The sequence below is a fragment of the Cornus florida genome, unplaced genomic scaffold (genome assembly GCF_030987335.1).
Source record: "Cornus florida cultivar Cherokee Brave unplaced genomic scaffold, ASM3098733v1 CherokeeBrave_3.0.0_Hap2_Chr04, whole genome shotgun sequence".
Classification (NCBI taxonomy): domain Eukaryota; kingdom Viridiplantae; phylum Streptophyta; class Magnoliopsida; order Cornales; family Cornaceae; genus Cornus; species Cornus florida.
Genome location: NW_026775574.1, coordinates 4,824,602 through 4,841,585, shown reverse-complemented (window position 1 = coordinate 4,841,585; position 16,984 = coordinate 4,824,602). Strand labels below are relative to the sequence as shown.

The 16,984-nt window shown below is 35.8% G+C and overlaps 2 protein-coding genes and 1 long non-coding RNA gene across 3 annotated transcripts; all 3 read right to left on the bottom strand.

Moving 5' to 3' along the window:
• Window positions 1-989: 989 nt before the first annotated feature.
• LOC132304647 (putative F-box protein At1g47790) lies at window positions 990-2,848 on the bottom strand. The gene is made up of 2 exons (XM_059802391.1): window positions 1,682-2,848; window positions 990-1,190 (listed from the first exon to the last, which is right to left on the bottom strand). The coding sequence occupies exons 1-2, from the start codon at window positions 2,846-2,848 to the stop codon at window positions 990-992; spliced, it is 1,368 nt and encodes a 455-aa protein (XP_059658374.1).
• Window positions 2,849-3,222: 374 nt separating this feature from the next.
• Window positions 3,223-6,231, bottom strand: LOC132302567 (uncharacterized). Its single transcript, XR_009480858.1, has 2 exons — window positions 5,109-6,231; window positions 3,223-5,027 (listed from the first exon to the last, which is right to left on the bottom strand). It is a non-coding gene; the product is annotated as an uncharacterized LOC132302567 (long non-coding RNA).
• Window positions 6,232-7,639: 1,408 nt separating this feature from the next.
• Window positions 7,640-8,824, bottom strand: LOC132304646 (putative F-box protein At1g47790). The gene has a single exon (XM_059802389.1). It carries the CDS (start codon window positions 8,822-8,824, stop codon window positions 7,640-7,642), a length of 1,185 nt encoding a protein of 394 aa, XP_059658372.1.
• Between the last annotated feature and the right edge of the window lie 8,160 nt (window positions 8,825-16,984).

The window sequence follows — 16,984 nt, the reverse complement described above, 5'->3', positions numbered from 1 at the left end:
CAGAGATTTGTGGTCTCTAAACATACCTCAATCATATTCATGCTTAGAAGAACTGTGAGGCATTTGATCAAACACATGGTGGACAATTACTCAATTGCGTGTTTCTGGTAAGACAACTGGCTAAAAGATGAACCACTACTCCTCTCCACCACAACGACTACTAGTATCGTCGCTTCTCTTCTCTTAAGTATCACAACCATTATGTTTTGTGGGTGCGTTTCTTGTTCAGATAAAAAAAGAAAAAGAAAAAGTCGAGTAAAATTTTATGAATACTCATATCAAGAGAGTCCCTTTCATGAAAAGAGTCTTGAGCCCTCCATTTTTAATCACTAAATTGAAAGATATATTAAATGATTCAGACTTTTCACAAATTTTATAAACCTATCTCAATCCAAAAATTAAAAATAAAGAGGTTGTGGATCTTGTCACCAAGGACTCTTTTGATAGCATTACTGGAACTTTATTATGAAGTTCAGATTTTTACACACCAGTTCAAAGTTGGGTGAAATATGAGCTAATTCAATTGCTTCGGTTGACTGGTAAAAATTTCACTGATGGCTCTTGGAAATGATCGACCAACGAGTTTGTCAAGCATGTGTGTCTATTTTCAGCTTATACTGCACCAATCGGAGTAATTGTTCCGCCATAAAAATGTAAAGTTTCTTCTTGTCATAGTCTTCTGGTATCCATATTTTGGTGACCTCAGAATTTATCAAAGCCGGACATTCTCTTACTTCTATTGCAAAACAAGAATCTGATATGGCGTCTTGGGGAAGTGGGATGACTTTGAAACTCTCAGGTCCAACTTCGAAAGCCAATATCAACATGGTTTGAGGTTTGTGTTTTTTTTTTTTTTTTTTTTGAAAAGTGAAATAAATATTATAAATAGAGAAATGGATTACAAGCCAAGGCCAAAAAGCGCAATTAGCCCAGGCTAACTTCAAGAAAAAGGCGCAAAGCCCAACCCAACAATTACATTTTCCTTGCCCTCATCGGTAAACATGGCTTTGAGCCCCAACCTCATCTCCTTGAGGTTGGCCTTGATTGATCAGGAGGTTTAGCTGGTGGACGAACACAAGATTCAGGAACCTCCCTTTCAATTGCTGTTCTTCTACAATTGCAAGCATCCTTGACAGTTGAAACCAAAATCTAATTCTCTCGGACAGATTGGTTTGAGTTGCCAATCGTACCTAGACAATACACAGTATCATTGATAAAACAAACTGATTTTTGTGAATTTTATCAGAATACGTACAAATAGTATTGTTGCAGGGGGAGCAATAATTAAAATAGGTACCGAATCGCCTTTTTTAAGTTGAGAAAAATAAAATTTACATAGTTCCTTTATTTTTTTTTTTTGAGCCATACAAAAGTCCACATAATGATGTTATATCTAGGCATTGATATATACATCTATACAAAAATCCACATGTTCTATAATGGATGGGATCAATTTTGAATTGCCTTCTAGAGCAATTAATAGAGATCTAAAAGCCAAAATGAATCACTTATATTAAAGACTTGTACCAACAAAAATAAATAAATCCATCAGGAAAATTGATGTTGCAAATAAATTTCTTGGATGTTCCAAAACTTCAAAAAAAGAATTACTATAAAACCAAAATAAAAACCTATTATGGATAAAAGGTGTTGCAGTGATCAATCAAAATAAGGTTTCCACATGCTTGATGAAGACGGACCCTGATGCCATATTTCCTTGTAATTTTAGGTCGGAGTAGTCCTTCCTCCTCATTCTTTTACTTTCAATATCATAATAGAAAAACATTGATTTGAAATCATGAAATAAAAGATCACCACCACCAGTACTACCAATTGGTATTGGACTTCTTTTTCTTTTGCCATTGACTTCGAGTGTATGCATGTTCCAGAGTTGCTTGTCATAGTCTTCTAGTATCCAAATTTTGGTCACCTCATGATTTATCAAAGCCAGACGTCCTCCTCCTACTTCGACTGTAAAAAAAGAAATTGATTTGGCTCCTTTGGGAAGTGGCATAATTTTGAAACTCTCAGGTCCAACTTCGAAAGCCAGTATCACATGCTGTTTTAGGGGGAACGTATATCCTAGGCAATATATAATACCATTGATACAACAGGCTGTTTTAGGGGGGCCGGATCCAGGTGAATAGTAGCTATTTGCCGCCATGAATGCAACAGTAGAATCATCAGTATCACTATCAACATTAATATCTCTCCATTCTCTCCATGTGGTGGAGGCGCCGCCGCGACTGAGAGTCAAAACCTTGAACTGAGTTTGGGCCTCCTCATCACCTTCGTCTTGAGATGTAATTTGGTTAATGTTGAGTACTTTGTGTTTTCCACTGGAAGGATCAAACCCTAGAAGGTACAAGGATTTTACCATCAATAGATTTTCTCCTCGCATCTCAATAGTTGGACTCCTTATCCTAGCGCCTGGAACTGCTATGCGTTGTTTGGTGCTAGGGTTCCATATGCAGTTCCCAAAACAGATCAAGCCGTTGACGGAATACAAAGGAAATTCCCCGTCTAGATTGATGGGAACAGATAGAAGGTGAAGGGCTGGGCCGCCTTTTGGATCTGGGGAGTAGAGTTGCCAATTCCAATCTCTTTTTGTCAGGAACAGAAGGTTGATGCCGTCGGGCCGAGTGATGGACCGATTATGGTGCGACTCAACGAAGAGTGGATCGTCGTCAATTATGGAGCGCCACTGCCTGGAAACACACCTGAGTCTCAGTAAGGTTTTCACAGGAAGTTCTTTCAGTATCTCCCAGATTATCTCTCGTGGAACTGAAACCCCAAACACCCCTTTATTTACCTTTCTCTTCTTCATGCGTGGCTGTGCGTTTTCCATCATAATTCTGATTCTTCAAGCAACTCACACCTATATATAGGCAGTAGGGTTAAGGGAAATATATATAGGCAATGGGGTTTAAACGGAACCAACTCAAGTAGGGTTTATCTATTCCTTGTTCTAGATTCCATAGGAATTCACCTTCCTTTTTGAGTGGTTTCTCTGCTTTGTTAGGCCTTGATTGGGTATGCTTAGGATGTTTTGTTTTTGGTTTCATTTTTAATAAATCGATTAATTATAAAGTAATAACAAAAAAACTCAAGTAATAAATCGATTAATTATAAAATAATAATAAAAAACTCAAGCTATAACTCGCCTCCCAAATCTTTTCCAAAACACCGATTAATGGCTCCAAAAATAGTGAGTTGGAATCGAATTTTTTTATTTTATTTATTTTTTCGTTTGTTCGAATGGTTAAACAATATATATATATAAGACGATATTTATAGGGGTCTTAATGAGTGGAGTGGGCTAAAATGCCTAACATGAACAAAAGATTGGCTGAAAGCCCAATTTTTATTTCAAGAACCAATACATATGGCATTAGATCCGAAAGCCCCAACTCTTCTGAAGAGCCAATCCGGTGTTGTTGATGGAACGTCCTCATTCCTGTAAATGGATGAATTTGCTCTGAGACTGGTTAGCCGGCGGACGCGGTGAAGGCCCTGATGCAAGATGGCTGTAGATCCTAAGCACGACGGGCACGCTGAGCGGCTAGACCATTTTTGAAGGAGGAAGATAGCAATCATTCTCTGATGGCCTTGCGAATCTCAAATTGAAGCATGTGTTGAGTTTTGAGAGAGCCCCTAAAGATCAGACAATTTATTTTCCATCCAGATATGGTAGACGGCAGCTGAGATGGCCAATTTGCTTATAGAGTTCGAAATGGAACTTGATTGCCAATGGTGAGCTGCCCAGATAAATGGGGCATTCGATGAAGAAGGGTTGATGTGAAATCCACAAATACTCTGTGTGTAGTTCCAAATTGGGAAAATGAATTCACACGAGAAGAACAAGTGGTTCAGAGTCTCGTTTGAGGAACAATATAAGGTACAATGATACGGGAAATGACTCTTTAACAATGCGCTTCTGTGAAAGGTAAAGAGCCTATTTTTTATTTGCTAAGGCCATCTGCACCGGCCTCTTCGAATTTTGCCTCTTTAAAAACGCCACATCAACTTTTTTAAGAGCCACATTAGCAGTTTTAAGTTCAAAAACATTCACTTCATCAAACTCTCCGAATTTTCGCTCTTAAAAAAAATAATAATAAAAAATTAAAATTAAAATTTTTTTTTTAAACTTTTCCTAAAAGGCAATATTTTCTCAACGGCAATATTTTTCAATCAAACAATATTTTTGTAAATTATTAAAAAAACTACGATTGATATTAAAACTTAAAACAATACATTATCCATTATGGATTAAAAAAAAAAAAAAAAACAAAATAATTAAAAATAACTTAAATAATACAATATCCTAAATTGAAATAAGAAAATAAATAGACCAAGGATTACAAAATCCTATGGGAACTTTGGGGCGGACTGTGAATTCAAGCTTTTCCAAGCTTTTCCAATATCTCATTTTGTCGTGCAATAATCCAAGCTTTTTCTGCTTCTGTTGGTGCCGAATTTGGATTTGTTAACTTAAGCTCCTTCTCTTCAAGTCCCTGTTTCTCTTTAATCTCTAGCTGCCTTGTCTTCTCTTTTTCCATTTTTCTTACCTCTCGTGCCACTTAGGCATCTTGCATTTTTTCCTGAAGACTCTCAAAACGGGTGGTGATATTATTAAATTTCGAAACGAATGAAATTTGCAATTCATTCGCTGAATTAATTTTTGCTCGACGCTGCTTCGCCGCTTTTCTTCTTGCTGGTCTTTGTAGTTGATATTCTTCCACACAGGGTGAATCATTTTCCCCTACGTGTGGTGATTCTTCAGTTGAAGCTCCATCTGTCGTGGCTTCATGACTTGACGGAGTAGATGGTAATGAGTGCCCAACAGACTCATTAATGTCAAAGTCAAATCCACTCCTCTTCTTCGTCTCTTTTTTCTTTTTTCCTTTTCCTACTTGTTCGGCACAATGTTAATTCCATTTATTGTTATGCTTCAAGATCTCCCATTAACTTTCTAACTTAAATTCACCACCTGTTTGGCTACAAAACAGGTCTTTAGCTGCTATCATCTACACAAAAAAAATAACAAAAAATTAAAAGCTGACTATTTAAAATATTTACGAGTTATATTTAAACAATAAATAACTCACCATATCATCACTGCTGAAGCCGCTGGGACGATTCATTTCTATGGTAGTCATGCAGCTGGAAAATTTGCTGATTTTTTGTTGTATCACTGACCAACGATTCATCAAACCTTCATCATTTCGCTCAGTTGGAACACCAATATGTTGTTTATATTGTTCCAGAATTCGCTCCCATAACTTCTGCTTACTTTGGTCTGCCTCCGTAATCGCATCAGAGGTAATGGACAACCACGCCCAGCATAAAGCTTCATCTTCAGCCTTGGTCCAATTATTATGTCGAGTAGCTGGTTGTTTTGACGGGGGTTTTGAGTTACTTGATTGTGGAACACTAGTACCACAATATTGATGAGAAGTTTGGGATGGTTGATAAGAAGGTTGGGATGGTTGACGAGAAGGAAATTGAGAATCTCCTTCATAATAATTGATATTCTCTTCAGGAAATGGCAAAAACTCATCGTTTGATGGATTGAATTAGGTGTTGTAATGATATGGATGTCGAGGATCCATGGAATCGAAATGACTTTGAAAATAATAGCTAAGATTGAGAAAATAGAAGAAGAAATAAGTTGAATGGTAGATAATAGAGATGTGATGAGTGATGGTAGGAATTGGGGTATTTCTAGAGATTTTAAAAATTTTAATTTATTTATTTTTTTTGAATAAAGTTAAAAAATTTGAATTTTTAAACTTTTTTTTAAAATTATAGCCGTTAAGGCACTATTTGGTACTGTAGAAACAGTGCCTTAACGGCCACATACACTATTTGGCCTACACGTTTAAAATTTAAAGCAAAAAAATTAATAAAAAATCAAATTTTAAGGGAAAAAACAAAAAAAAAAGGGTAAAATTTGAATTTTTAAACTTTTTTTTTTTAAATTATAGCCGTTAAGGCACTATTTGGTACTGTAGAAATAGTGCCTTAATGGCCAAATACACTATTTGGCCTTACATTTAAAATTTAAAGCAAAAAAATTTTCAAAAAAAAAAAAAAAACAAATTTTAAGGGAAAAAACAAAAAAAAAAAAAAAAATAGGTTTTTTAATTTATTTTTGGGCCAAATTTTTTTTTTTTTTGGACAAACAATGCCTAAATAATATATATTTTTATTTAATGAATTTTGTTTTAATTTTTTTTTTTCCTAAAAAAAGCTCAAAAGAACCTATTTTTAGCTTTTTTTTTTTTTTTTTTTTTTATTTAAAATAATTATGTGTTCCACCATTATGCAGATGAGACAAAATAGGCAGCCAATACGACGCCGTTTTTAAAGCCGAAAAAACAAAAAAAAAAATGGGCAGCGATCGCGAGCCGGCTCGCTTAATATCGCGAGTCGGCCCCCGATCGCTACTGGCCCATTCACTTTAGCTAGCCCGCTGGAGAAGGAATAGTCCATTTGGCTCGCTGGAAATGGGCTTAAGCTAGCCCGCTGGAGATGGCCTAACCATAGTACGAACTTATGGCGAGGACTTGATATTGAAATCCAAACAAGATGACTCCAGGAAGAAACGGAACCAGCCTAAAGAAAATTCAAAAATTCATGCATATATTGTTGATCTCTGTGGACACTAATTTGGGCAGTAGAAAGATGTTTGACCAGTTTTTTTTTTTTTTTAAAAGATAAGCTTGTATATAAGGTTGAAGGATTTATAGTGAGCCCCAGACGGGGAAGACCAATATCAAAGAAATTACAACCAAAACAAAATTTGTAATTGCTACAAACAAAATATTCAAAAGCTAAACCATCCATTCAAAGGCAATATATCAAATAACTTTAACTAATTTATATATATTTTCATATTCAGTCACTTCTGATTGGAAGAAACAAAATATTTTTTTTTTTAAGATTTAAGAGTTGTATGTAGCAGTAGTTTTACACCTTGAGGAACTAAATATTTGGAATTATTTACTCGTACGTCATTTAGTTATAAACCATGTTTTTTTTATTAATTCCTTTATTTTAGATTCAGCAGAAGAAATGTCACGAATTACAATTGCAAGCATCCTTGACAGTTGAAACCAAAATCTAATTCTCTCGGACAGATTGGTTTGAGTTGCCAATCGTACCTAGACAATACACAGTATCATTGATAAAACAAACTGATTTTTGTGAATTTTATCAGAATACGTACAAATAGTATTGTTGCAGGGGGAGCAATAATTAAAATAGGTACCGAATCGCCTTTTTTAAGTTGAGAAAAATAAAATTTACATAGTTCCTTTATTTTTTTTTTTTGAGCCATACAAAAGTCCACATAATGATGTTATATCTAGGCATTGATATATACATCTATACAAAAATCCACATGTTCTATAATGGATGGGATCAATTTTGAATTGCCTTCTAGAGCAATTAATAGAGATCTAAAAGCCAAAATGAATCACTTATATTAAAGACTTGTACCAACAAAAATAAATAAATCCATCAGGAAAATTGATGTTGCAAATAAATTTCTTGGATGTTCCAAAACTTCAAAAAAAGAATTACTATAAAACCAAAATAAAAACCTATTATGGATAAAAGGTGTTGCAGTGATCAATCAAAATAAGGTTTCCACATGCTTGATGAAGACGGACCCTGATGCCATATTTCCTTGTAATTTTAGGTCGGAGTAGTCCTTCCTCCTCATTCTTTTACTTTCAATATCATAATAGAAAAACATTGATTTGAAATCATGAAATAAAAGATCACCACCACCAGTACTACCAATTGGTATTGGACTTCTTTTTCTTTTGCCATTGACTTCGAGTGTATGCATGTTCCAGAGTTGCTTGTCATAGTCTTCTAGTATCCAAATTTTGGTCACCTCATGATTTATCAAAGCCAGACGTCCTCCTCCTACTTCGACTGTAAAAAAAGAAATTGATTTGGCTCCTTTGGGAAGTGGCATAATTTTGAAACTCTCAGGTCCAACTTCGAAAGCCAGTATCACATGCTGTTTTAGGGGGAACGTATATCCTAGGCAATATATAATACCATTGATACAACAGGCTGTTTTAGGGGGGCCGGATCCAGGTGAATAGTAGCTATTTGCCGCCATGAATGCAACAGTAGAATCATCAGTATCACTATCAACATCAATATCTCTCCATTCTCTCCATGTGGTGGAGGCGCCGCCGCGACTGAGAGTCAAAACCTTGAACTGAGTTTGGGCCTCCTCATCACCTTCGTCTTGAGATGTAATTTGGTTAATGTTGAGTACTTTGTGTTTTCCACTGGAAGGATCAAACCCTAGAAGGTACAAGGATTTTACCATCAATAGATTTTCTCCTCGCATCTCAATAGTTGGACTCCTTATCCTAGCGCCTGGAACTGCTATGCGTTGTTTGGTGCTAGGGTTCCATATGCAGTTCCCAAAACAGATCAAGCCGTTGACGGAATACAAAGGAAATTCCCCGTCTAGATTGATGGGAACAGATAGAAGGTGAAGGGCTGGGCCGCCTTTTGGATCTGGGGAGTAGAGTTGCCAATTCCAATCTCTTTTTGTCAGGAACAGAAGGTTGATGCCGTCGGGCCGAGTGATGGACCGATTATGGTGCGACTCAACGAAGAGTGGATCGTCGTCAATTATGGAGCGCCACTGCCTGGAAACACACCTGAGTCTCAGTAAGGTTTTCACAGGAAGTTCTTTCAGTATCTCCCAGATTATCTCTCGTGGAACTGAAACCCCAAACACCCCTTTATTTACCTTTCTCTTCTTCATGCGTGGCTGTGCGTTTTCCATCATAATTCTGATTCTTCAAGCAACTCACACCTATATATAGGCAGTAGGGTTAAGGGAAATATATATAGGCAATGGGGTTTAAACGGAACCAACTCAAGTAGGGTTTATCTATTCCTTGTTCTAGATTCCATAGGAATTCACCTTCCTTTTTGAGTGGTTTCTCTGCTTTGTTAGGCCTTGATTGGGTATGCTTAGGATGTTTTGTTTTTGGTTTCATTTTTAATAAATCGATTAATTATAAAGTAATAACAAAAAAACTCAAGTAATAAATCGATTAATTATAAAATAATAATAAAAAACTCAAGCTATAACTCGCCTCCCAAATCTTTTCCAAAACACCGATTAATGGCTCCAAAAATAGTGAGTTGGAATCGAATTTTTTTATTTTATTTATTTTTTCGTTTGTTCGAATGGTTAAACAATATATATATATATAAGACGATATTTATAGGGGTCTTAATGAGTGGAGTGGGCTAAAATGCCTAACATGAACAAAAGATTGGCTGAAAGCCCAATTTTTATTTCAAGAACCAATACATATGGCATTAGATCCGAAAGCCCCAACTCTTCTGAAGAGCCAATCCGGTGTTGTTGATGGAACGTCCTCATTCCTGTAAATGGATGAATTTGCTCTGAGACTGGTTAGCCGGCGGACGCGGTGAAGGCCCTGATGCAAGATGGCTGTAGATCCTAAGCGCGACGGGCACGCTGAGCGGCTAGACCATTTTTGAAGGAGGAAGATAGCAATCATTCTCTGATGGCCTTGCGAATCTCAAATTGAAGCATGTGTTGAGTTTTGAGAGAGCCCCTAAAGATCAGACAATTTATTTTCCATCCAGATATGGTAGACGGCAGCTGAGATGGCCAATTTGCTTATAGAGTTCGAAATGGAACTTGATTGCCAATGGTGAGCTGCCCAGATAAATGGGGCATTCGATGAAGAAGGGTTGATGTGAAATCCACAAATACTCTGTGTGTAGTTCCAAATTGGGAAAATGAATTCACACGAGAAGAACAAGTGGTTCAGAGTCTCGTTTGAGGAACAATATAAGGTACAATGATACGGGAAATGACTCTTTAACAATGCGCTTCTGTGAAAGGTAAAGAGCCTATTTTTTATTTGCTAAGGCCATCTGCACCGGCCTCTTCGAATTTTGCCTCTTTAAAAACGCCACATCAACTTTTTTAAGAGCCACATTAGCAGTTTTAAGTTCAAAAACATTCACTTCATCAAACTCTCCGAATTTTCGCTCTTAAAAAAAATAATAATAAAAAATTAAAATTAAATTTTTTTTTTTAAACTTTTCCTAAAAGGCAATATTTTCTCAACGGCAATATTTTTCAATCAAACAATATTTTTGTAAATTATTAAAAAAACTACGATTGATATTAAAACTTAAAACAATACATTATCCATTATGGATTAAAAAAAAAAAAAAAAACAAAATAATTAAAAATAACTTAAATAATACAATATCCTAAATTGAAATAAGAAAATAAATAGACCAAGGATTACAAAATCCTATGGGAACTTTGGGGCGGACTGTGAATTCAAGCTTTTCCAAGCTTTTCCAAGCTTTTCCAATATCTCATTTTGTCGTGCAATAATCCAAGCTTTTTCTGCTTCTGTTGGTGCCGAATTTGGATTTGTTAACTTAAGCTCCTTCTCTTCAAGTCCCTGTTTCTCTTTAATCTCTAGCTGCCTTGTCTTCTCTTTTTCCATTTTTCTTACCTCTCGTGCCACTTAGGCATCTTGCATTTTTTCCTGAAGACTCTCAAAACGGGTGGTGATATTATTAAATTTCGAAACGAATGAAATTTGCAATTCATTCGCTGAATTAATTTTTGCTCGACGCTGCTTCGCCGCTTTTCTTCTTGCTGGTCTTTGTAGTTGATATTCTTCCACACAGGGTGAATCATTTTCCCCTACGTGTGGTGATTCTTCAGTTGAAGCTCCATCTGTCGTGGCTTCATGACTTGACGGAGTAGATGGTAATGAGTGCCCAACAGACTCATTAATGTCAAAGTCAAATCCACTCCTCTTCTTCGTCTCTTTTTTCTTTTTTCCTTTTCCTACTTGTTCGGCACAATGTTAATTCCATTTATTGTTATGCTTCAAGATCTCCCATTAACTTTCTAACTTAAATTCACCACCTGTTTGGCTACAAAACAGGTCTTTAGCTGCTATCATCTACACAAAAAAAATAACAAAAAATTAAAAGCTGACTATTTAAAATATTTACGAGTTATATTTAAACAATAAATAACTCACCATATCATCACTGCTGAAGCCGCTGGGACGATTCATTTCTATGGTAGTCATGCAGCTGGAAAATTTGCTGATTTTTTGTTGTATCACTGACCAACGATTCATCAAACCTTCATCATTTCGCTCAGTTGGAACACCAATATGTTGTTTATATTGTTCCAGAATTCGCTCCCATAACTTCTGCTTACTTTGGTCTGCCTCCGTAATCGCATCAGAGGTAATGGACAACCACGCCCAGCATAAAGCTTCATCTTCAGCCTTGGTCCAATTATTATGTCGAGTAGCTGGTTGTTTTGACGGGGGTTTTGAGTTACTTGATTGTGGAACACTAGTACCACAATATTGATGAGAAGTTTGGGATGGTTGATAAGAAGGTTGGGATGGTTGACGAGAAGGAAATTGAGAATCTCCTTCATAATAATTGATATTCTCTTCAGGAAATGGCAAAAACTCATCGTTTGATGGATTGAATTAGGTGTTGTAATGATATGGATGTCGAGGATCCATGGAATCGAAATGACTTTGAAAATAATAGCTAAGATTGAGAAAATAGAAGAAGAAATAAGTTGAATGGTAGATAATAGAGATGTGATGAGTGATGGTAGGAATTGGGGTATTTCTAGAGATTTTAAAAATTTTAATTTATTTATTTTTTTTGAATAAAGTTAAAAAATTTGAATTTTTAAACTTTTTTTTAAAATTATAGCCGTTAAGGCACTATTTGGTACTGTAGAAACAGTGCCTTAACGGCCACATACACTATTTGGCCTACACGTTTAAAATTTAAAGCAAAAAAATTAATAAAAAATCAAATTTTAAGGGAAAAAACAAAAAAAAAAGGGTAAAATTTGAATTTTTAAACTTTTTTTTTTTAAATTATAGCCGTTAAGGCACTATTTGGTACTGTAGAAATAGTGCCTTAATGGCCAAATACACTATTTGGCCTTACATTTAAAATTTAAAGCAAAAAAATTTTCAAAAAAAAAAAAAAAACAAATTTTAAGGGAAAAAACAAAAAAAAAAAAAAAATAGGTTTTTTAATTTATTTTTGGGCCAAATTTTTTTTTTTTTTGGACAAACAATGCCTAAATAATATATATTTTTATTTAATGAATTTTGTTTTAATTTTTTTTTTTCCTAAAAAAAGCTCAAAAGAACCTATTTTTAGCTTTTTTTTTTTTTTTTTTTTTTTTTTTTTTAAATAATTATGTGTTCCACCATTATGCAGATGAGACAAAATAGGCAGCCAATACGACGCCGTTTTTAAAGCCGAAAAAACAAAAAAAAAAATGGGCAGCGATCGCGAGCCGGCTCGCTTAATATCGCGAGTCGGCCCCCGATCGCTACTGGCCCATTCACTTTAGCTAGCCCGCTGGAGAAGGAATAGTCCATTTGGCTCGCTGGAAATGGGCTTAAGCTAGCCCGCTGGAGATGGCCTAACCATAGTACGAACTTATGGCGAGGACTTGATATTGAAATCCAAACAAGATGACTCCAGGAAGAAACGGAACCAGCCTAAAGAAAATTCAAAAATTCATGCATATATTGTTGATCTCTGTGGACACTAATTTGGGCAGTAGAAAGATGTTTGACCAGTTTTTTTTTTTTTTTAAAAGATAAGCTTGTATATAAGGTTGAAGGATTTATAGTGAGCCCCAGACGGGGAAGACCAATATCAAAGAAATTACAACCAAAACAAAATTTGTAATTGCTACAAACAAAATATTCAAAAGCTAAACCATCCATTCAAAGGCAATATATCAAATAACTTTAACTAATTTATATATATTTTCATATTCAGTCACTTCTGATTGGAAGAAACAAAATATTTTTTTTTTTAAGATTTAAGAGTTGTATGTAGCAGTAGTTTTACACCTTGAGGAACTAAATATTTGGAATTATTTACTCGTACGTCATTTAGTTATAAACCATGTTTTTTTTATTAATTCCTTTATTTTAGATTCAGCAGAAGAAATGTCACGAATTACAATTGCAAGCATCCTTGACAGTTGAAACCAAAATCTAATTCTCTCGGACAGATTGGTTTGAGTTGCCAATCGTACCTAGACAATACACAGTATCATTGATAAAACAAACTGATTTTTGTGAATTTTATCAGAATACGTACAAATAGTATTGTTGCAGGGGGAGCAATAATTAAAATAGGTACCGAATCGCCTTTTTTAAGTTGAGAAAAATAAAATTTACATAGTTCCTTTATTTTTTTTTTTTGAGCCATACAAAAGTCCACATAATGATGTTATATCTAGGCATTGATATATACATCTATACAAAAATCCACATGTTCTATAATGGATGGGATCAATTTTGAATTGCCTTCTAGAGCAATTAATAGAGATCTAAAAGCCAAAATGAATCACTTATATTAAAGACTTGTACCAACAAAAATAAATAAATCCATCAGGAAAATTGATGTTGCAAATAAATTTCTTGGATGTTCCAAAACTTCAAAAAAAGAATTACTATAAAACCAAAATAAAAACCTATTATGGATAAAAGGTGTTGCAGTGATCAATCAAAATAAGGTTTCCACATGCTTGATGAAGACGGACCCTGATGCCATATTTCCTTGTAATTTTAGGTCGGAGTAGTCCTTCCTCCTCATTCTTTTACTTTCAATATCATAATAGAAAAACATTGATTTGAAATCATGAAATAAAAGATCACCACCACCAGTACTACCAATTGGTATTGGACTTCTTTTTCTTTTGCCATTGACTTCGAGTGTATGCATGTTCCAGAGTTGCTTGTCATAGTCTTCTAGTATCCAAATTTTGGTCACCTCATGATTTATCAAAGCCAGACGTCCTCCTCCTACTTCGACTGTAAAAAAAGAAATTGATTTGGCTCCTTTGGGAAGTGGCATAATTTTGAAACTCTCAGGTCCAACTTCGAAAGCCAGTATCACATGCTGTTTTAGGGGGAACGTATATCCTAGGCAATATATAATACCATTGATACAACAGGCTGTTTTAGGGGGGCCGGATCCAGGTGAATAGTAGCTATTTGCCGCCATGAATGCAACAGTAGAATCATCAGTATCACTATCAACATCAATATCTCTCCATTCTCTCCATGTGGTGGAGGCGCCGCCGCGACTGAGAGTCAAAACCTTGAACTGAGTTTGGGCCTCCTCATCACCTTCGTCTTGAGATGTAATTTGGTTAATGTTGAGTACTTTGTGTTTTCCACTGGAAGGATCAAACCCTAGAAGGTACAAGGATTTTACCATCAATAGATTTTCTCCTCGCATCTCAATAGTTGGACTCCTTATCCTAGCGCCTGGAACTGCTATGCGTTGTTTGGTGCTAGGGTTCCATATGCAGTTCCCAAAACAGATCAAGCCGTTGACGGAATACAAAGGAAATTCCCCGTCTAGATTGATGGGAACAGATAGAAGGTGAAGGGCTGGGCCGCCTTTTGGATCTGGGGAGTAGAGTTGCCAATTCCAATCTCTTTTTGTCAGGAACAGAAGGTTGATGCCGTCGGGCCGAGTGATGGACCGATTATGGTGCGACTCAACGAAGAGTGGATCGTCGTCAATTATGGAGCGCCACTGCCTGGAAACACACCTGAGTCTCAGTAAGGTTTTCACAGGAAGTTCTTTCAGTATCTCCCAGATTATCTCTCGTGGAACTGAAACCCCAAACACCCCTTTATTTACCTTTCTCTTCTTCATGCGTGGCTGTGCGTTTTCCATCATAATTCTGATTCTTCAAGCAACTCACACCTATATATAGGCAGTAGGGTTAAGGGAAATATATATAGGCAATGGGGTTTAAACGGAACCAACTCAAGTAGGGTTTATCTATTCCTTGTTCTAGATTCCATAGGAATTCACCTTCCTTTTTGAGTGGTTTCTCTGCTTTGTTAGGCCTTGATTGGGTATGCTTAGGATGTTTTGTTTTTGGTTTCATTTTTAATAAATCGATTAATTATAAAGTAATAACAAAAAAACTCAAGTAATAAATCGATTAATTATAAAATAATAATAAAAAACTCAAGCTATAACTCGCCTCCCAAATCTTTTCCAAAACACCGATTAATGGCTCCAAAAATAGTGAGTTGGAATCGAATTTTTTTATTTTATTTATTTTTTCGTTTGTTCGAATGGTTAAACAATATATATATATAAGACGATATTTATAGGGGTCTTAATGAGTGGAGTGGGCTAAAATGCCTAACATGAACAAAAGATTGGCTGAAAGCCCAATTTTTATTTCAAGAACCAATACATATGGCATTAGATCCGAAAGCCCCAACTCTTCTGAAGAGCCAATCCGGTGTTGTTGATGGAACGTCCTCATTCCTGTAAATGGATGAATTTGCTCTGAGACTGGTTAGCCGGCGGACGCGGTGAAGGCCCTGATGCAAGATGGCTGTAGATCCTAAGCGCGACGGGCACGCTGAGCGGCTAGACCATTTTTGAAGGAGGAAGATAGCAATCATTCTCTGATGGCCTTGCGAATCTCAAATTGAAGCATGTGTTGAGTTTTGAGAGAGCCCCTAAAGATCAGACAATTTATTTTCCATCCAGATATGGTAGACGGCAGCTGAGATGGCCAATTTGCTTATAGAGTTCGAAATGGAACTTGATTGCCAATGGTGAGCTGCCCAGATAAATGGGGCATTCGATGAAGAAGGGTTGATGTGAAATCCACAAATACTCTGTGTGTAGTTCCAAATTGGGAAAATGAATTCACACGAGAAGAACAAGTGGTTCAGAGTCTCGTTTGAGGAACAATATAAGGTACAATGATACGGGAAATGACTCTTTAACAATGCGCTTCTGTGAAAGGTAAAGAGCCTATTTTTTATTTGCTAAGGCCATCTGCACCGGCCTCTTCGAATTTTGCCTCTTTAAAAACGCCACATCAACTTTTTTAAGAGCCACATTAGCAGTTTTAAGTTCAAAAACATTCACTTCATCAAACTCTCCGAATTTTCGCTCTTAAAAAAAATAATAATAAAAAATTAAAATTAAATTTTTTTTTTTAAACTTTTCCTAAAAGGCAATATTTTCTCAACGGCAATATTTTTCAATCAAACAATATTTTTGTAAATTATTAAAAAAACTACGATTGATATTAAAACTTAAAACAATACATTATCCATTATGGATTAAAAAAAAAAAAAAAAACAAAATAATTAAAAATAACTTAAATAATACAATATCCTAAATTGAAATAAGAAAATAAATAGACCAAGGATTACAAAATCCTATGGGAACTTTGGGGCGGACTGTGAATTCAAGCTTTTCCAAGCTTTTCCAATATCTCATTTTGTCGTGCAATAATCCAAGCTTTTTCTGCTTCTGTTGGTGCCGAATTTGGATTTGTTAACTTAAGCTCCTTCTCTTCAAGTCCCTGTTTCTCTTTAATCTCTAGCTGCCTTGTCTTCTCTTTTTCCATTTTTCTTACCTCTCGTGCCACTTAGGCATCTTGCATTTTTTCCTGAAGACTCTCAAAACGGGTGGTGATATTATTAAATTTCGAAACGAATGAAATTTGCAATTCATTCGCTGAATTAATTTTTGCTCGACGCTGCTTCGCCGCTTTTCTTCTTGCTGGTCTTTGTAGTTGATATTCTTCCACACAGGGTGAATCATTTTCCCCTACGTGTGGTGATTCTTCAGTTGAAGCTCCATCTGTCGTGGCTTCATGACTTGACGGAGTAGATGGTAATGAGTGCCCAACAGACTCATTAATGTCAAAGTCAAATCCACTCCTCTTCTTCGTCTCTTTTTTCTTTTTTCCTTTTCCTACTTGTTCGGCACAATGTTAATTCCATTTATTGTTATGCTTCAAGATCTCCCATTAACTTTCTAACTTAAATTCACCACCTGTTTGGCTACAAAACAGGTCTTTAGC

Bases quoted from the DNA above. Each gene is read 5' to 3' on its own strand.
- LOC132304647 (XM_059802391.1), bottom strand. From the start codon at position 2,848: ATGGAAAACGCACAGCCACGCATGAAGAAGAGAAAGGTAAATAAAGGG. The intron at 1,191-1,681 runs GTGGAAACCTTA...TGTATTGTCTAG, and splicing joins GGTCCGTCTTCATCAAGCAT to GTACGATTGGCAACTCAAAC.
- LOC132304646 (XM_059802389.1), bottom strand. From the start codon at position 8,824: ATGGAAAACGCACAGCCACGCATGAAGAAGAGAAAGGTAAATAAAGGG.